The 21288-nt window shown below is 38.9% G+C and overlaps 2 protein-coding genes and 1 pseudogene across 4 annotated transcripts in view; all 3 read right to left on the reverse strand.

Annotated features, from left to right (window-relative positions):
- The window catches only part of LOC115567442 (fucolectin-7-like), a 30036-nt gene that overhangs the window by 7364 nt on the left and 1384 nt on the right, over nt 1-21288 (reverse strand). Inside the window, exons 1-6 of one of the 3 annotated variants that reach the window (XR_003981190.1) lie at nt 19479-20978; nt 19306-19373; nt 18802-19096; nt 18054-18208; nt 16854-17133; nt 16464-16711 (exon numbers count right to left, since the gene is read on the reverse strand). Coding sequence is in view for 2 of the 3 variants with exons in the window: in XM_030394056.1 (XP_030249916.1) it covers nt 16561-16711; nt 16854-17133; nt 18054-18208; nt 18802-19096; nt 19306-19369 (945 nt within the window). In the remaining variant the exon portion in view is untranslated. Of the gene's footprint in view, nt 1-15820; nt 16712-16853; nt 17134-18053; nt 18209-18801; nt 19097-19305; nt 19374-19478; nt 20979-21288 lie in introns of those variants that run through there. The other 2 variants (XM_030394056.1, XM_030394055.1) reach the window with 2 other exon arrangements.
- Nucleotides 1943-5896, reverse strand: LOC115567441 (fucolectin-1-like; annotated as a pseudogene).
- Nucleotides 10472-13426, reverse strand: LOC115567443 (fucolectin-1-like). Its single transcript, XM_030394057.1, has 6 exons — nt 13370-13426; nt 13204-13271; nt 12699-12993; nt 12328-12482; nt 11653-11932; nt 10472-11444 (listed from the first exon to the last, which is right to left on the reverse strand). Exons 2-6 carry the CDS (start codon nt 13265-13267, stop codon nt 11294-11296), a joined length of 945 nt encoding a protein of 314 aa, XP_030249917.1. The 5' UTR covers nt 13268-13271; nt 13370-13426; the 3' UTR covers nt 10472-11293.

A 21288-nucleotide genomic window follows, 5' to 3' on the forward strand; every position in this document is an offset into this window, starting at 1 on the left:
ATATTCAGATTTGATACGCCAGCTAGCGCATTGATTTACAGTGGTGAACAGTCAATTTGACTGGAACTACTTGGTAGGTGTCCATATATCACTTTTTAACCTACACCCTCCAGCCAATCAGAATCGAGTATTCACCCAGACAATGGTATAAATACTTTTCAAGATGGCTGTTATTTCAAAAGATGACCACAATGACTGGTTTGAAAATCATTACTGCTCCAAAGTTGCATGTATTCCTGTGATATGAATGATATTGGGGTCAAATCACACATTTTTATGATTAGGAATTCAGGTGGCAACTTTAGCATTTAGCCTATTTGGAAGCTCACAATGCAAGATGGGCCTAACTGACAGTAGTAACTGTCCAAACATGGGGTCAATTGTGGAAGACTCTCAACAATTCCCTTAACAGTAACAGAGAGCTGTGCAGTCTAAGGCAGCTTTTTTGCACTTACACTGCTTAACACAACCCTTCTTACATTTGCAGGAGATAAGTTCATAGCTGGACTGGCCTGCATCAGACAGGCATGTCCAAAATGGTTCATAATGACCCTCAGATGCCTTTGACCAGACCCTTCTACAAGGAGAAGGAAGCTCTGGTGTTGACACCAGCATCTGACCCCATACATGACCTCTTTGATCGACTGCCTCTTAAGATGCTCCTTTAGGGCAGCCTTTGTTGGAGGGATTGACTTGCACATTGTGCCTCTTTGCAAATAACTTCCTCCTAGCTTGGTCTATGTCTGTGGATGTGCTGGTTTGATCATAGAGCAGAATTATAAACCTTTCAATAGTTGCCATTACCTCCTGTAGAATGTCATGTGGGGCAGAAGACAATTCTAACAGGGCATTTGTAAGCTCTGGAAAGACAGCTCACACAGACCATGCAGTCTTTTTCCCATGCCCAGCAAATCTTGATAATGTGTCACAGCCAGTCAAAGCAAGAAACAGTGGAAGAGCATGTGCCTTCTCAGGCCCAAGTGCAGCTGAGATTTCATGGGTTGCTAGGTATCGTAAACTCTTTCCAGTACCAAATGGCAACCAAAGCTCATCCCCTGCCTTTAGCCCTTGAGCTGCTGCCACAGCTACAACCACAATATCAGTATCAACAGTTTGGATTAAAATTTTCTAGTGGCCATTTCGTACTGCATGGGCCACATGTCATAGCATGCGAGTGTCAGCTTCCTCATGTGTGCATGGAGAAATTGAGGACAGATCAGCTAGAGGTGGCTTGCTGAGGACAGCAGTCCACCATTTGAAACGTGATATTAGCATGTTAGCACGTTAACTATTTATGTTGAACAGGGTGTTAATGGGAAAATAATAGGGGTTTTCTAAAATAAGTTTAATTTATCTATTTTCAAATCAAAATAAAGCAGACATGGTTCTGTGGTATCTTCCTACTAAGTAGTTTTATATTAACAGCAATCCACCATTTGAAACCTGGTATTAGCACGTTAGCACAATAACTATTTATGTGGAACAGGGTGGCAATGGGGGAAAAAATAAGGGTTTTTCCTAAATTAGTTTTATTTATCTAGTTGTGAGCTAATTGTAATAACAAAATAAGTTGAAAAATAAGTTTTATTTATCTAGTTGTAAGCCTACCTAGAGCCGAGCATATGACAAAATATGAACTCGAGGCATGTTGCAATTGTCAAGTCACATCTGATCTTTCCAATGATTTGAAGGACTTGAAGGTGACATCAACGTGTCACTATTTTTGAGAATTAAGTATTTGTGAAGTTTAAGGAAAAAGATTGAAATTAAACTAAATTCCCTTTAGCTAATTTTATCTAGCACCACTTACATTTGTCTGTGAAGTAAATGGTGGCCATCTTGAATGTGAGAACAAAGGAAGATTCTGGGCTTATTACACATGGCAGATTTAATTTCTGGATGATAAAATGTATAATTATTTATGGAGATCGACCATATGATATGCAATATACGAAACTTTATTATATTTACAATGTTCATGCTGATCGTGGCAATCATCTTGAATTTTCATTGATTTATATGTATTCTTCATGTATAAACTTCCTTAAAGTAGGTATGGTAAATACATTTAAACAACAAGATCATCAACATCATATTTTATACCATGCTAACAAGAAAATTGATCTGAATACTGTTGTCAGTGGTGGCCATTTTCAAAATGGCCACCACGTTGAAAATTCACGATGGCCTGATATCCAATTTTTTTTCAGACTGCCTTTGGCCTTAACTGTACCAAATTTCATGCTTTTATCACACAAAGTGCATGATTTTTCAGCTAAGCCGCCCTACTATAAGCCTTATAACATAGATATTTTGACATGTCACATAAAGAAAATTAAAGACCATCTAACATGTGCCATTCTCTCCATATATAAACAATATCTGGTTTTCCATTGAAACAATAGTGAGAATGCTTCTCATTTGAAAGCTATTTGTGATCAGTAAAAAGACATAATTTATCATTTTTAATGATTTTGTTCACACCCAAGTATAATTTTTATCCAGGTTTTTTTTTTTTTGCGAACTGGTAAACCAATAATGATAATGATAATGATATTCAAACTGACCAGTCAATGCTGTTATTTGCCATTCAGTGACGACTTTTAGCATCTTACACAGAATCAACATTAATATTCAGGAAGATAATAAGCCTGAATTTACATGAGGGTTGGAGATAATGTACAGGGGGGATGCATGAATCCACGTGACATGAATCTGTTGATCAGCTAAACATTTGCAGTATAAAATGCCATTGTTATAAAAAATGTAAAGCTCAAGAACATGAGCCTGTACACCAACATCAACTAAACATCATTGTTATGAATTGTGAACTTCCTCAGACCTAATCCAGTCTGGAGCCATAGACCTCCACCTCACACAGGATCAGGTACTCAGTTCTTCCAGGGATGACTATGGTCACATAGCGGCCGTCCATCCCGTTACACCGGAAGTTATGGGTGAGACCTCCAGCGATGCTTGAGATCACAGCACACCTAGCAGAAAAACATTTCACTCTATTAACTCATCAAATGGTCGGATAAATCAACAGATTCTCTAAACATTTCACAAAATAATGTTATAGATATAAATCATCACAAAAATTCTGATTTCAAACAAATATTCTTAAATTTTCTTTTAAATTCAGCATAAATGTGTTGCTGACACATAATGCGAGAGGACGGTGTTGTGATGTGAATGACAAATCATACCAAAGTCTTATTTCAAACAAATATTCAATAATTTTTTTTATTGAGCATAAATGTGTTGTTATAAACGAATCGTCAGACTTGTATACTCACAAACTTGAGGGGTCATATTGAAAACATGTTTATGTAGACAAACCATTTTTGAAAATAATAGAGGTTGTGGAGAGGTGCAGAACAAAATCTCTCTGCCCTATTAATATCATGAATGTGAATCAGTAATTAGAAAGTGACTGAACAATCTGGGTAGTTTTGAAAAAAGAAAAAAAAAGAATGATACAAAAGGACACGCCAAGAATTAGCAAAGTTAGCTAATGCTTGCTAGTGCTTAAACTGGCAACCACTTGATGGGAAGAGGATTTGAAAAATAAAAAGCGGTGCTGTGATATGAATGAAATGGTAGGAGGGAGATGGAATGCCACATTTAGTGACTGCATGATATCAATAAAGCCTTTAAATTATAGTTGAATCATCATGAACAAGCTAACTGTAAACTACCTGGGATTGTTGATGCCATTGTTGTCAAGAGAATCTCCAATCCGGATCTCAGCTCCATCAAGTCTTTCGGGAGATTCTTGTCGGTTGGTGACGCTAACAGAAAACACTTTGTGTGTTTTGCCCAGGTCCAGCCTCCACCAGGGGTTGAAATGCTGTTCTGTGTGAGAACATGAACCCTGCTCCCAGGCGCTGGCCCGATTCCCATCGATGGCATTATTTGCAATGCCAAGACCAGAATAATATGATGACTGTGTGGCTTTTCCTTGGAGTGCCAGGTTCTCTCCTGCACAAAGGACACCAGCAGTTAGTAGAAACAAATGTGTGAATTGTTTTGAAGAAAAGGACAATTTGAAACCAAATATCCAATCATATCTTGGATTTAGAAAATCATGACACCCCTAATGATTATCATTTTACAAAATATTGAATTTATATGGAATGTTAGAGTTACTAATATACCAATATTCATATAAACCGGTACATTTACTTGTTTTCCCTTAACTACAAGAATGCGATTGAATGTGTGAGTTGCGTAACTGCAGCTGTTTAGAAAATAAGATGTGAGAAAATCACATATTGTGGCTTCAGCTTAATATTTAATTATGTAATATAGCTCAAGTTCTCACCAGTCGGGGAACGGTAGCCATAAACTTCCACTTCACACAGTGTAAGGAGCCTTCCTGAACCGCGTAGAGCCACCATCACATAACGTCCCTCCACATGCCTGGTTAAAGTGATATTCAAAGTCCTGCCTGCTGGAATTTGAGAAATTACACCAACCCTGGAGGAGAGAGAGGAAACAGTGCATGGATTTGTTTAATGTATAAAGTAAGAAATAATACCAACATATGACATAAAAAACTTCAGATAATCTTTAGCCCAGAAATGTTTTGTTTGTTTTAAATTAAATATGATTCCAGTGGCTTACACATTACATGGTTTCAGAGGTGCAGCCATAGTTTTTAAGTTATAGCTTGTTTTGAAATGATGTTTTTTCTTCACACACATTTAGACCATCTGCATCAGAGGTGTGTCAGGAAATTAATAAACACATGCCAGTCAGTCAAATTTGATTGTCAGTGGCAATATAAACTTAACAGGTTTGATATGTTAGGACAAGCTACCAAATGACAGACAAGGACAAAAATGATGAATACTGTTTTACTGTTTAGCTAAACAATATCTGAGAGAAACCCTGAATTTACTATTAAGTCATTGCGTTCACTTACACTGGGTTTGATAAACCATTGTCTTTTAAAGAGTTGCCGACATGAACCTCTGCTCCATTGATCCTGCCTGCACAGCAGTCTCCTCTGTTTGTGATGGTGATGGAGCTGACGATGTAGGACTCCAGCAGGTCCACTCTCCACCAGGGGTTGGTCTGTGTACTAGTGGCGGTGCATGATCCAGCATCATAATCAGATTCACGGTTTCCATCTATAGCATTGGAGGCAGCCCCAAAATTGCAGACATTCCGCTGTGGCGGTGTGACTGAGTTGCTTTTCCACGCAAAGCCACATTTTCTGTCAAAGAAATACATACGATCATTTTTGGTTTGTATTATACCTGAACCTGACCATCTTTGCAAACATGTAGTGATCCTACAAGGAATTGTTGAGTTTGAGGTTGAAGCTGAAGGAGAAGCATGCAGCTCTTAAAAGTCCATTTTGAAAACAAAGTTGATTCTTTAGTCCCATTCCCAACCTGCCAAATACTGACAGGTCGGTTGCCATCCCAAGGTGTCAGTATTTGGCAGGTTGGGAATGAGACTTAAAAATCAACTTTCTTACATATATGACCTTGAACTAAAACTGGAAACAAATCTATTCAGTACAACCTTTCTTTAAAATTTCGTAACAAAGACATCACAGCTTCAGTCAGATCAGACTTACGATAGGTGTAAGCCGAGCACGTCCCCAGCAGGAGCTGCAAAAGCAGAACTGAACTGTGTTTCATTGCTCTGGTTGGGATGGAAAAACAAGTCAAATGATAAATAAGAAATAATATCCAGACTGTAATGTAACTTAATGTTGAACACGACTGCTCAGCTAAAACCACATACCTGGTCTCGAAAGATGAACTCAAAAGAAGATGAGAAGCTGAGGTTTGTGCTGTGTTGATGGGTAGGTTTTGAGGTGGACCACATGGGGATATATATGTGTGGATCTTATCATGGTACGTGTAGGTCTTGTTAATCAATGATTCATGAGTGTCCTTCGTTGTTTCCCTTTCTGTCTTTTTTTAGATAAGACTCATGACAGCTATACAGCAGATCAGGGTTCAGGAACTTAAGAAGATTTGAAGATTTGATTTGATTTTTTCTCTGTATCCAAGACTTTATTGCCACATCAATAATTAAAAATGTAATATAATGTGCTCATTGAAACATAAAAATATACACACCTGATGACAGGACACAGAACAACACATGTGGAAGCAAACAACACAGTACACAGAAAAGAATTCCACTGAGAAAGTGTGAAGTTCATGAAATAAAGTATGTACTGTAAGTAAAGGCCTATCCAACAACTTTTTAAAAAATATATATATAAAGTGAAGTACCAAGGGCTTGAACATTTGACATGCCTGTAAATGTACTTTCCCTTGCTTTATTAATTAGTTATTAGTGTATTAATTGTAAATGTTTATTATAATTGAATAAACATTGTGTCAACTGTGTGAAGTGCACTTTGCTCTTGCACTCTGTATAAATGCAGTTGTACTTCCTTGTCAGATAAACAGAGATCAAACAGTAAAATAAGATGACAGCAATACTGTTGATATGCTGCCAGGTTCTGGTTTGATTAGATTATGTTTTGCACTTTGCATTCTCATGAGTGTTGATGCTGAAAAGTAAAACTATAAAGTGCGTCGGTGTGCCGATGTTATTTTAAGAATCGTCCTTTGTGTCACTAAATACTTCAATAGGGTCAAATTAAATGAGTCCGATGTTGATATAATCTATGATCTATTTCATTCTTTGTATTTATTCTTTTGTACATCTTTATGTCTTTATGTTTCTGTTAACACAGAAAGGGGGTGTCATGCTATAAGGGGTTGAGGTAAAGTCTGAACAAGTGAGTCTTGAGTCTTTTGTGGAAGATGATGAGTGACTCTGCTCTCCTGACATTGGTCGGGATTTCGTTCCACCACTGAGACATCCAGAACAGAGATGAGTCGTGACTTCGCTGAGCAACCTTTGTTTGCTTTCAGCGATGGTCGTACCAGCCGGTCTGCTGATGTAGCGGAGCGCAGGGGCATGTGGTCTGACCAGTGTTTGAAGTAGATGGGTGCAGTTCTGTTGATAGCCTTGAAGGTCAGTACAATTGTCTTGAATTGGTTGCGGGCCACAACAGGAAGCCAGTGGAGGTCACGGTTTAGTCGCAGAGGCTGGGAGTCCAACCAAGAGCGAGGTGCAGTAGTCCAGGTGGGAGATGACCAGCGGTTGGACCAGGAGTTGTGTTGCATCCTTTGTGAGGAAAGACCAGATCCTGTGGATAATGTAGAGAGCAAATCTGCAGGATTGTGTCACAGGAGTGATGTTGGAGGTGCAGGACAGTCTGTCGTCGATGATTACGCCCAGGTTCCTCGCAGTCGATGAAGGCGATACTGTGACGTCCTCAACTATGGAAGTAGAATCATGTCATTAATCAAGAGCATAGATTTTCAGTTTGAGAGCATGATTTCATTCCTTTTCAGTGACACAGCTCCTTTGTGTGCTCAGATTTTTTCTCCTCATGCTCACATTTTGTGCTTGCCTTTAAATTTCTTCTGCTTTCTTTCAAAATGTCTGTTTGAAGTAAAAAATCACATGCCTGTGCTCACATTTCTCCTTCTTGCACACAAAAATGTCGCTCGCATTCAAATGTGCCCTCTGCACGCTCAGGTCTAATTGTCTGCGCGCTCAGATCTAAGTGCACGCGCTCAGAACACACACCTGCTCACAGGTCAAGTTCTGCTCTCGGATCTCTGCTCTGCTCACGGATTTTTCTTGTGTATCAACACTGTCAACCAATAGAAGGCCGGCTGCTGTTGATCATTCAGATTATACCCGCTTCTTTGCGGGTGCGTTCGCTGTACTTCAAGGAGCTTAGCATATGGGCGGGCACTCTTTCTACCGGGTTTATCTACTTCCACCCTACGGGCTGTTAAATGTGGTGGTTCCCTTTATTTTATGACGACTTTTGGAATAAAATATCAGTTAATCAATACACGAGCGCCCATGCTTTTCATTACAATAGCCACATCAACATAAAGTAGAACAATAGCGGCTCTACTTTCGCCATATTAGCCAATAGCCAGCTACCCAGGCAGCAGGATATATGTTATATAGTATAAATACTGAGGAGACGGCATGATGGTGATGATAGTATAGTGGTTAAGAATCCCTGGTTGAATTGCTTTTTGCATCATGGGATGCTGGTTCGCATCCCGGCCCGGCCGGCACCCTCGCTCATGTAATGAATGAAAAATAGTGTATTTTTCATACCACCTTTTAATCACGTATGTTTACCCATCATTTCTTGTTAAGTGTTTCAATGACACCGTCAGGGGGCTCATGAAGGAAGAAGAAGAAAAAAACAAAGCGACATCTTGATTAATGACATGATTCTACTTCCATAGAAAGATGTCATGTGAGATGTCTAGGAGAAGGGAGGAGGGAATCAGGTCAAGAAAACAGGTGTTGACACGGTTAGATATAACAAGTGTGTGAACATCTTCAGAGGAGAGAGGACTGAAGCAGGTAAAGCCATCAGAGTTTAGGGGTGGGGGAAGTGCTTTCTCGATGGATATAGGAGTAAATGTGGGGCTGATGTCTTTTACGTCCTTGGTAAAGAAAGTTGTAAAGTCATAAACAGTGAGGGAAGAAGGAGGGGAGGGGTAGGAGAGTTGAGGAGGGACGAGAACAAGGGGAATAGGGTTGGTTGTTGATCATTGACAGGTAAAAGGTAGATCTGGCTGCTGATACAGTTAAGGGGAATTCAGAGATGAGGAAATGGTAGTGAGCAAGGTCATCAGGATGACGTGATTTTTTTTCCATTTTCGCTCTGCTGCTTGACAAGGTCAAGTTGGCTTCCAGACCTGGGGAATTTTATATATTTAATTGATGGGTAATAGTTTTATTTTAATGTAATAATCTAATGGATTGGATGAGCGCCTGACAGGGTTCCAGGTTCCATTCATTCACACACAGTCATACTGGTGGTGGTAAACTACGATAGTAGCCACTGACGGAAGCGGGGCTGCCATTCAGCGCCTACAGCCCCTCCGACCACCACCTCAAACATACAGCAGTCATACACATTCACACGAGGCAAGGTGGGTGAAGTGTCTTGCCCAAGGACACAACGACCATGAGGCAAGATAGGGGATTGAACCTCCGACCCTCCAAACATTGGCCAACCCACTCTACCACCTGAGCCACGGTCGCCCGGGTCAAATTGTGTTAATTTCCCTTTAAATTGTGTTTGAATTGAAAAACGTTGTATTTAATTGATCACTATTAGTTTTCAACTAATGTTTTTAACATGTGACACCACAGTCTGGCCCCAAAGCAAGATTCAGTGACCTTATGACTCCTCCTTCTTTTTCAGGTTACTTGAGCCTTTGCAGGAAGTCAGAGAAACACTCACATCCTGTACGATCAGATTCTGATATAAAAGAGTGTTATCAGATCCATGCATCAGTTTGTCAATGTAAATTATGAAACTATAGCCTATTAAAATGTAACATCATGTGAGTAAACCTGTGCTTTGCTACTTTAGTCGCTCATTATGAATAATGACCCCCTTCAATTGTATGAGTGCTGCAGGAATAATGGATTTCCCAAGTGTCACTCGAAAGTTAGCATCTCCTACAAAAAGCCTGTTGGAGTTTTTCATTGAAGTATGGGTTATTTCAGAGAGTTATAAGTATATTATATCCTTTTATTCATTGATTTATTTCCTTTTCTTTTTCTGTGCTGTTCAAGTTTTATCAGATGTTTTCAGAATATGCTTAGGTGATAATACATGTTACAAACTATTTCAATAATAAAAAAAACAGCCAGCTTTTATTAAGAAACTGAATCATTTATAATGACAGAGGATATTACCGATGCATCGTTGCAGGTCGGCTGGGCTGATACACACAGCTGAAATGGATGCGTGATCTAAGACGTTTGTTGTCGTTTTCACGAGTGTAGTCTCTAGAGCTAATCTAGTGGTAATGTTAGCCAGCTTTGTTGTAACAACATGAATTTGTGTATTGCTGTAAACTACGTCCCGCATTACATTTCATAAATGAAATAAAATTTACAAACCTGTCTAGGAGGAATCGGGCGAATTATGGATCCGACCCTCCCTTCAAGCCCCGCAACTCTCTCCATCTCTGGAAGGAATCGCCAATGTTTATCCGTGTTTAGCCCTAGCTCGATCGGATTCCCTCTCTGCCTTTCGTTGGTCTTCGGTTCTAATTCTTTTTCTTTTCTTTGTCTCATTATCAGCCATGACAAAAGTTTTAGCTCGGTTAGCACTGGCTAGCGTAGCAACAAAACAGCTATGCCGTATCACTTTGGCCGTATCCTGAATGTCGTCAGTTCCGGTCTGACTGCCGTAAATCGTTTCGTTAGTGGTCCGACCCGACCAATGCCTTTCAGAGGTATAGAATTAGACTACTTAGAAAAAGCGTATCTTCACGCTGATGGGCTCATTTGCTGTTGTAGGTAACAGAGACACATCAGCAGAAACCAGAGACTTTTCTATATCCAGTTAAAAACTCCGTACAGGGGCTTTAAATATAGTTTTGATTTATTTCAGCAAAGGTGATTTAATAATAATCTGACAGCAGTGACATTATGAAGAAAACACAAAAAAATATGACCTAAACAAAGACAAAAGTACAAAGTTCATACAAAGTCACACACACACACACACACACACACACACACACAAACACACACACACACACATACAAACATATATATACAATGTTTCTTGTTCTGTCAACAACACGCTTTTACTTAGTCTGTTTAATCAACCGAGCAGCACAAAGAACTCTGAAGGAGCAATGCAACAAATAACTTACAATAAGGAAAACTGAAATACACAAAACAATTACCCTCTGAACAACTTGGCTACTAAAATTCAGCAATCAGCGACACAACTGACAGCTCTTCTGCCTCTTCTGCTCCCCCTCTCTCCTGGCAGGAGGGTGCTGCAGGTGTGGTAAGCTACAGAGCACCTGAACACTTGATAGAACACTGTGGGAAAGCTGACCAGTCATTGATCACTACTAGCTGGTTATAAAGGTGGAACAACTAATAGTTTAAAAAAACATATTTTGCTCTGAAGATGTGGAGGCTAATATTGGATTTGAATTCATCAGATGGATGCAAAACAACTCCAAATGTCAGCTTGTTTTGGAGTTATTCTGCCCTCTAGTGGTAAAAGGTTTAGTAATGCAGCTTTAACATGCTAGTATAAACAATATTACTTCTGTCTCCAACAATGGCAGTGTCATAACTGAAGCAACATGAGCCTGTACCAGAACACCAGCTACGCATCTACAATATAAAATGTAATTGTTTTTTGTTATTTTGAACTTCCTCGGTGCTAATCCAGTCTGGAGCCGTAAACCTCCACTTCACACAGGATCAGGTGAGTGGTTCTTCCAGGAATTACTATGTTAACGAAGCGTCCGTCCATCCCGTTACACTCAAAGTTTCCAGTGAAACCTCCGGTGAGGCCTGAGATCACAGCACACCTAGCAGAAAAAAATTAATTACTCTGTTAGTATCTAATTGTCATTTTAATAAATGACTTCTCAATGAAAGATTTAATTTTAGTTTGAAGGAAGTTATGCCAAACCCATATTCTAAGTTTAAATGTGTTGTTGTAGACAAACCAAATGACAGATACATTAATCACAAGCCATTCATTAAAGTAGTATTTAATGAATAAGTGTAACATACCTGGGATTGTTGTTCCCATTGTTATCAAGAGAATCTCCAATTCGGATCTCTGCTCCATCAAGTCGTAAATTAGATTCTCTGTAGGAGGTGACGTTAACAGAAAACACTTTATGGGTTTTGCCCAGGTCCACCCTCAGCCAGGGGTTGAAGTCATTCCCTGTGTGAATACAAGAAGCCTGGGCCCAGTTGCTGGCACGATTCCCATCTATGGCGTGATAAGCATGACCATAAGAATGCAGCGACGACTGTGTGGCTTTTCCCTGGAGGGCCAGGTTGTCTCCTGCACAAAGGACACCAGCAGGTAGCAGAAGCAAATGTGTGAATTGTTTTGAAGAAAAAGAAAAGTTGAAACCAAATATCCAAACAAATCTTGAATTTAGAAAATCGTGACTGACATCCCTGATGATTATTATATTACAAAATAAACTAGAAGGCTGGTGAATCTCACTATATTGAATGTTAGAGTTAAGACAATTATAAAATATCAACCAATATACCAATATTCACATATACTGGTACATGTAATTTACTTGTTTTCCATTAATCACAAGAATGTGATTGAATGCGTGAGTTGCATTTCTGCAGCTGTTTAGAAAATGAGATGTGAGAAAAAAAAAATCACATATTGTGGCTTCAGGTTAATATTTAATTATGTAATATAGCTCAAGTTCTCACCAGTCGGGGAACGGTAGCCATAAACTTCCACTTCACAGAGTACAAGGATCCTTCCTGAACCAGGAACAGTCACCATCACATAACGTCCCTCCACATGACTGGTGAAAGTGATTTTCAAAGTCCTGCCTGCTGGAATTTTAGAAATTACAGCAACCCTGTAGGAGAGAGAGGAAACAGTGCATGGATTTGTTTAATGTATAAAGTAAGAAATAATCCCAACACTTATTAAAATACCGACATATTAAAATAAAAGCTTCAGACAATCTGTAACCCAGAAAATATTTATTTTGTTATGAATTAAATATGATTACAGTGGTTTACACAAGCAATAGTTACCCTGAATTTACTATTAAGTCATTGCGTTCACTTACACTGGGTTTGAAAAACCGTCATCTCTTATAGAGTTGCCGATGTAAATCTCGGCTCCATTGATATCGTCTGCACAGCAGTCTATTCTGTTGGTGATGGTGATGGAGGTGATGATGTAGGACTCCAGTAGGTCCACTCTCCACCAGGGGTTAGTCTGTACAGAAGTGGCGGAGCATGATCCAGCACCATAATGAGATTCACGGTTCCCATCTATAGCATTGTAGGCAGCCCCAAAAACTGCAGTCCCTCCGTTGTAGCGTTGTGACTGAGTTGCTTTTCCACGCAAAGCCACATTTTCTGTCAAAAAAATACATATGACAATTTTTGGTTTGTATTATACCTGAACCTGACCATCTTTGCAAACATGTACTGCTCCTACAAGGAATTGTCGAGACTCAAAAATCAACTTTCTAACAAAGTTGACCTTGAACTAAAACTGGAAAACAAATCCACTCAATGCAACATTTCTTTAATATTTCATCACAGCTTCAGTCAGATCATACTTACGATATGTGCTAGCCGAGCACGTCCCCAGCAGGAGCTGCAAAAGCAGAACTGAACTGTGTTTCATTGCTCTGGTTGAGATGGAAAAACAAGTCAAATAATAAATAATAAATAATATCCAGACTGTGTATTTAATGTTAAACAGGACTATTCAACTAAAACCACATACCTGGTCTGGACAGATAAACTCAGAAGAAGATGAGAAGCTGAGGTTTGTCCTGTGTTGATGAGTATGATTTAATGCGGATCACATGGGGATATTTATATGTGGATCTTATCATGGCACGTGTAGGTGTTGTTATCGATGATTTACCACAGTTTTTTCTTTTTTTTTAGATGAGTCTTATTACAGCTATACAGCAGGTCAGGGTTCAGGAACTTTAGAAGACGTTATAAACATTGTTTCTTTGATTTTGTCCAGTTGTCGGCTCTGTATTCAAGACTTTATTGCCGCATCAACAACTAAAAATGAATTGTAGTGTGCACACTGAAACATAAAAACATACAGACCTGACGACAGGACACCAAACAACACATGTGGAAGCAAGTACACAGAAAATAATTCCACTGAGAAAGTGTGAAGTTAATCAAATAAAGTATGTACTGTGTCACATGCTGTTCATAGTCATAGAGATCAAACAGTAAAATAAGATGACAGCAATACTGTTGATATGCTGCCAGGTGCCAGTTTGATTATATAATGTGTTGCACTTTGCATTCTCATGGAAACGTAAAACAACAAAGTGTGTAAAGTCTGCAGATGTTATTTTAAGAATCGTCCTTTGTGTCACTAAATACTTCAGTAGGGTCAAATCAAATGAGTCCGATGTTGATATAATCTATGATCTATTGTATTCTTTGTATTTATTCTTTTGTATGTCTTTACGTCTTCATGTTTCTGTTAACACATTAAATCCCCATAATCAGACAAAACACATCAAAATCTCTCAAATTCAGCACAAATAAAAAGTTTCTATAAAATGTCATGTTGTTGATAATCAAGCCCAGCTCTCACTGATGGGCGTGGTGTTTGATTGACAGGTGAGATGCATTGCTCTCAATGAAAATGTTGAGATTGCAATACCAGCTTAAATGATGCAATGATAAATTATTTTAAGTTTAAATACAAGTACTTTATGAGTAATAGTTTATATTAAAGGTTAGATTGGTTACATTAAATTCCATGCATTTTAACTTTATTTTACATTTACGTTGAGGGCATTTAGCAGAGTCTTTTATCCAAAGGACCCACAACATATTACCATCGACAAAGTAAGAAAGAAAAAATGGAAACAATTTTCACACCCTCTGAGCATTGTAGCTACCATTTATCAAGGATACTTTGAGTACATAAGTGCTATGATTCAAGTGCTTGTATGTGCTTTTCTTTGACAAATGCATGTACATATTTTCTTTTTTGAGTCAAGTGAGTCTTGAGTCTTTTGTGGAAGATGGTGAGTGACTCTGCTCTCCTGACATTGGTCGGGAGTTAGTTCCACCACTGAGACATCCAGAACAGAGATGAGTCATGACTTTGCTTAGTGACCTTTGTTTGCTTTCAACGATGGCGTACCAGCCGGCCCACTGATGTAGTGGAGTGAAGTGCTGGGGCGTGTGGTCTGACCAGTGTTTGAAGTAGATGGGTGTAATTCTGTTGATGGCCTTGAAGGTCAGTACAATTGTCTTGAATCGGTTGCGGGCCGCAACAGGAAGCCAGTGGAGGTCACGGTTTAGTCGCAGAGGCTGGGAGTCCAACCAAGAGCGAGTTGCAGTAGTCCAGGTGGGAGATGACCAGTGCTTGGACCAGGGGTTGTGTTGCATCCTTTGTGAGGAAAGACCAGATCCTGTGGATAATGTAGAGGGCAAATCTGCAGGATTGGGCCACGGGAGTGATGTTGCAGGTGCAGGACAGTCTGTCGTCAATGATTACTTCCAGGTTCCTCACAGACCATGAATGCGATATTGTGATGTCCTCGACAGTGACTGACAGGTCCATGCGAGGACAGTCTTTCCCCGGGACGTAAAAATTCAGTAATTTGTCATGCAGATGGATCGCCAGGTGAAGTTTCATAGTCCACAAAATATTTCTGGAACTTCACAACAAAACAATGTTGCAGCATTTTCCTAAACAACTGAAGCAGACGGGGACTTGTTTTAAAACACAAAAAAAGCAATTGCAATTATGCAATTAAAGTCCATCAGAGCCCCGAAATTTCAAATATTTTTTTAAAAGACGGTGCACACCAACTTCAGACGGTGTTTATGTAAAAGCTTTTACCATAGCAGCTACAGTGAAGATTGTAGCTTGAAAAGGGATGTCAATAACAGCTTTTCAAAAAAAGAAACTAGGAGATTTGTCTATGGTCCAGTTAAGGTTTCGGCATTTCTAAAGGGGTTTAACGCTCCATTAAGGAGCCATGCACTAACTGCAGGTGTGCTAACATTAAGCTGTGGTAAACTTCGCTGTTAAAGACTGGACACACTTCAGCTTTTATATTTCATGTTTGACCAGGTGTTTTCACTCAGACTAGACATGTTGCCCTGATTCACTGAGTTGTTACAGGGCTGACGTCTCATTCTTTCTCTTCCTGTCTATACTGCAAAGATAAAGTACACAAAGTTTAACAAAGTTAGATTTATTGTGAATTGGTACTCTGAAGTATCAATATGATTCAATCTTTACCCATAACGTTACAGAGTGATGACAATGGAATGTAAGAGAGAGAAAAACATCTCATAACAACAGAAATACTCACACACACACCATCACAACATTATAGTCATGTAGGTTAAATGAAATACACGTATTGGTACATAAAAACACATTACTAAGCCTTGTAACATAGATATTTTGACATGTGAGGTAAAGAAAATTAAAGACCATCTAACATGTGCCATTCTCTCCATATATAAACAATATCTGGTTTTCCATTGAAACAATAGTGAGAATGCTTCTCATTTGAAAGCTATTTGTGATCAATAACATGACATAATAAAATTTTATAATTTATAATAATTTTTTCACACTCAAATCTAATTTGTATTCACACTTTGTTGTGACCTGGAAAACCAATAATGATAATGATAATCCAACTGTCCAGTCAAACCTGTTATTTGCCATTCAGTGACGACTTTTATCATCTTACACAGAATCAGCATTTATCAACATTAATATTCAGGAAGATAATAGGCCTATATTTTACGTGAGGGTTGGAGATAATGTACAGGGGGATACATGAATCCATGTCATTGTCAATGTCAATGTCATTGTTATAAAAAGATTTAAGCTCATGAACATGAGCCTGTACACCAACATCAGCTAAACATCATTGTTACTATGAATTGTGAACTTCCTCAGACCTAATCCAGTCTGGAGCCATAGACCTCCACCTCACACAGGTGCAGGTACTCAGTTCTTCCAGGGATGACTATGGTCACATAGCGGCCGTCCATCCCGTTACACTGGAAGTTTTGGGTGAAACCTCCAGGGATGCTTGAGATCACAGCACACCTTGGAGGAGAAGAAATCACTCTATTAACTCATCAAATAGTCAGGTAAAGGGAGGTGGAATGCCACATTTAGTGACTGAATGTTATCAATAATGCCTTTAAATTATAGTTGAATTATCATGAACAAGCTAACTGTAAACTACCTGGGATTGTTGATGCCATTGTTGTCAAGAGAATCTCCAATCCGGATCTCAGCTCCATTAAGTCTTTGGGGAAATTCTTGGCGGTTGGTGACGCTAACAGAAAACACTTTGTGTGTTTTGCCCAGGTCCAGCCTCCACCAGGCGTTGAAGTTGTGGCCTGTGTGAGAGCATGAACCCTGACTCCAGGCGCTGGCCCGATTCCCATCGATGGCATTATTTGCAACGCCTATAGAATAAAGTGACGACTGCGTGGCTTTTCCTTGGAGTGCCAGGTTCTCTCCTGCACAGAGGATACAATTTCATACATCAGCACTGAGAGTTTTTAATTGATGCAAAGGGTCCCCAATCTGTGTTTGTCTTGAACATGAATCAATCCCTCCAGGTAGTTGTGAAGTCGTGAACTCCTATGCCCATGAAAATTTTCAGCTTTTTTTCCAACCATTGCATTATTATAATGACATGTCAAATTTTTTGGAAAGTTTCACCTGACAAATGGTTCATGCTAGTGCAGAGTTCTAAGGTATTGGTGATCCTTTCTGAAGGGACTATGCATTGTTGATCTTTTTTCAGTAGTGAGAAGAAACTGGAGAAGTTATTTGATGTTTTCAGACTGGAGGAAGCTTTTCACAGTTCGAGGAACCCCCCCTTTTTTTGGGACTTTTTTAGGTCCAACTTGAGAATAAGTTCTTTCTGAGCTCTAGAGGAACTATGAGTGATGTAAGTGTACGTGGATTGGTTTATCCAAAGATACTGTCCTATTGGCTCTGAGAATGCCAATAGTGGGCATTTCTTCTCAAGGAGTGCCCAGAACTGTAAAAACACCAATTTAAAGATGAGTGGCTGCCTGCTGTTTAATTGGAGCAGCACTGTAAACTGTAAATAGTTCTGGATGTCAGAATCTACAGTATGTTTAACAAATTTGGATATATTTTCTTGCAGCTATTCAGAATCCAAAAACTGTTGAGACAGTGTATCTTACAATTTACTAATTTTGAAGTCTACGATTCATTTTTTTAAATGACAAAAACAAACAAAACACACACACTTTGCGAAAGAGAGCTATATTAGCTATAGAAAGTACATTTTGATCGTTTTCTTCATGTGATCAAACTTCTGGGGTGACCACAGCTGAAAATGAGGCTGCAGCATCACCTAGAAAACCACATCTTGTGTGGCTTTGGCCTAATATTTGATTCTCACCAGTTGGGGCACGGTAGCCGTAGACTTCCACTTCGCAGAGCGTAAGGACCCTTCCTGAACCAGGCAAAAACACAATAACATAACGTCCTTCCACACGACTGCTTAAAGTGATTTTTAATGATCTGCCTGCTGGGATATGGGGAATTACAGCAACCCTAAGAGAGAGAGAGAGAGAGACAGAGAGAAAACAGTGGATGAATTTGTTCAATACTGCAGTATTTGAAGGTATAAAGCAATGTAAAGAAATAATTCCAACACTGCCAACAAACTTCATATGTCATCAAATTAAGAACTTCAATCATTCAGTCACATATAAAGGAAATCAGTGGTATCGCACATCTCTGTAGGATAGTCTTTAACCTCTTAGAACATATGATGAGATACATCGGGATCTGGTGGATTATGTCTATGTTACGACCAGGGCCTTGGAGAAACCCTGCAACATGAAATGAAAATGAGACTCTCTTCTGACCATCTCCCAAACACCACCAGTAGCAAAGTATTTTAAACTGGGAAGAGATGGCCTTTAAACTTCTGGCTTCGAGGCAGGAACCAATCAGCTCCCTGGACAACCTAGACTCACGCAATTAACTAAACACACATGCAACCAATCACACACATGCTCAGGTAACACAGAGGGGCATTAAAGCACATACAATAGAAATGTTTTTACAACCTCTGGGGTCATAATAACCTTATCACTTATAATTTTAAGTTTACTAATAAGTCATAAGACACATTCTCTTACACTGAGTTTGTGACACCATTGTCTTGTAAAGAGTTGCCAACATAAATCTCTGCTCCGTTGAGATTTTCTGCACAGCAGTCTCCTCTGTTGGTGATGGTGATGGAGGTGACGATGTAGGTCTCCAGCAGGTCCACTCTCCACCAGGGGTTGGTCTGTGCAGCAGTATGGGTGCATGATCCAGTACTATAATCAGATTCACGGTTTCCATCTATAGCATTGTAGGCAGCCCCAAAAGGTGCAGTCCCTCCGTTGTAGCGGCTTGACTGAGTTGCTTTGCCACGCAAAGCCACATTTTCTGTCAAAGAAATACATACGATCATTTTTGGTTTGTATTATACCTGAATCTAACCATCTTTGCAAACATGTAGTGATCGTACAAGGAATTGTCGAGACTCAAAAATCCACTTTCTAACAAAGCCGACCTCGAGCTAAATCTGCAAACAAATCCACTCAATGCAACATTTCTTAAATATTTCATCGCAGCTTCAGTCAGATCATACTTACGATAGGTGCTAGCCGAGCACGTCCCCAGCAGGAGCTGCAAAAGCAGAACTGAACTGTGTCTCATTGTTCTGGTTGAGATGGAAAAACAAGTCAAGTAATAAATAATAAATAATAAATAATATCCAGACTATGTATTTAATGTTAAACAGGACTATGCAACTAAAACCACATACCTGGTCTCCAAAGATAAACTCGGAAGAAGTTGAGAAGCTGAGGTTTGTCCTGTGTTAATGAGTATGATTTGAGGTGGACCACATGGGGATATTTATGTGTGGATCTTATCATGGCACGTGTAGGTGTTGTTATTGATGATTTACCACAGCTGAGTGTTTTTTCTTGTCTTCCTTTTTTTTTTAGATCAGACTCATGGCAACTATAAAGCAGGTCAGGGTTCAGGAACTTTAGAAGACGTTATAAACATTGTTTCTTTGACTTTGTCTGGTGCCGGCTCTATATCCAAGACTTTATTGCCGCATCAACAACTTAAAATGAATTGTAGTGTGCTCGTTAAAAGATCAAAATCTACAACCCTGATGACAGGACACAGAACAACACGTGTAGAAGCAAAGAACACAGAAAAGAATTCCACTGAGAAAGTGTGAAGTTAATCAAATAAAGTATGTAGTGTGAGTAAAGGCCTGTCCAACTGCTTTTAAAAAAAATATGTAAAGTGAAGTGCCAAAGGCTCGAGCATTTACTTTCACCATGTCTGACCTGTAAAATTTGGAATTTAGATCAAGCAATAAAATAAGATGACAGCAATACTGTTGATATGCTGCCAGGTGCCAGTTTGATTAGATTATGTTTTGCACTTTGCATTCTCACAAGTGTTGATGCTGAAAAGTAAAACAATCAAGTGTGTAAGGTCAAATCAAATTAGTGCAATGTTGATATAGACAACAACTAGATATATTGTGTGCAGTCTATAAAATGAATGTAGGTTTTTTATTCTTTCGTACGTCTTCCTGTAATTAATATCTCCCCAATTCATCACAAATAAAAAGTTTCTATAAAATGTCATATTGTTGATAATCAAGCCCAGCTCTCACTGACGGGCGTGGTGTTTGATTGACAGGCGAGATGCACTGCTCTAATCTTAAACAAAACGCTTCCTAAATTAACATGTTGGTGAATTGCATTGCAAGACACAAGAATAAAAGCTCTTCCCAATAAAAATTTCCACAGAATAAAGTTGTGATTGCAATATCATCTTAATTGATGCATAATGATTCATGAGGAATAGTTTATATTAAAGGTTACATCTCTTTTCATTTCCATGCATTGAAACCTTATTGCAAAATGAACTGTATTAAATTGATGAGTAATGGTTTTTTAAAGGTAAATTGTATTTAAATTTAAAAGTGAATGTATTTGATCTGATCACTATAAGTTTTCAACTAATGTTTGATACAGCCACCCCTCGTATGCTTGTCTGTGCATTACAAGCTGTGTTGCGTCCAGAAACAGAGAAGAGGACATGGTGTAAACCTGCTCCACCTCCTGGCCTGTGGCACGTGCAGTTGTTGTTCATAGTCAACTTCTGTAGAAGTGCAGTTGAACTTCCTGGTCAGTTAAACAAACAGATAATACAATACATGACACAATAAAAGTAGATAATAGCCATATTGCTGATATGCTGCCAGGTTCTGGTTGGATTAGATAATGTTTTGCACTTTGCATTCTCATGAGTGTTAATGCTGAAAAGTAAAACAATAAAGTGTATAAGTGTGCAGTTGTACTTTAAGAACCTTCACATAATACTGAGTAGTTCTTGTATCGCTAAATACATCAATAGGCTAAATTAAATTATTCCATGATTATGCTTTTATCTCAATAGTGGCTAAAGGGGATCTAAATGAATACATTAAAATTTTAAAAAATTACTGTGCACAAAAATCAAACTAGTTAACGATAGTAGATGGAGCATCTATGCATTTGTACAGTACGTACCTAATTTCTATATGGGGATTAATAAAGCTATCT

This window comes from Sparus aurata, chromosome 17 (assembly GCF_900880675.1).
Source record: "Sparus aurata chromosome 17, fSpaAur1.1, whole genome shotgun sequence".
In the NCBI taxonomy this organism is placed as follows: Eukaryota; Metazoa; Chordata; class Actinopteri; order Spariformes; family Sparidae; genus Sparus; species Sparus aurata.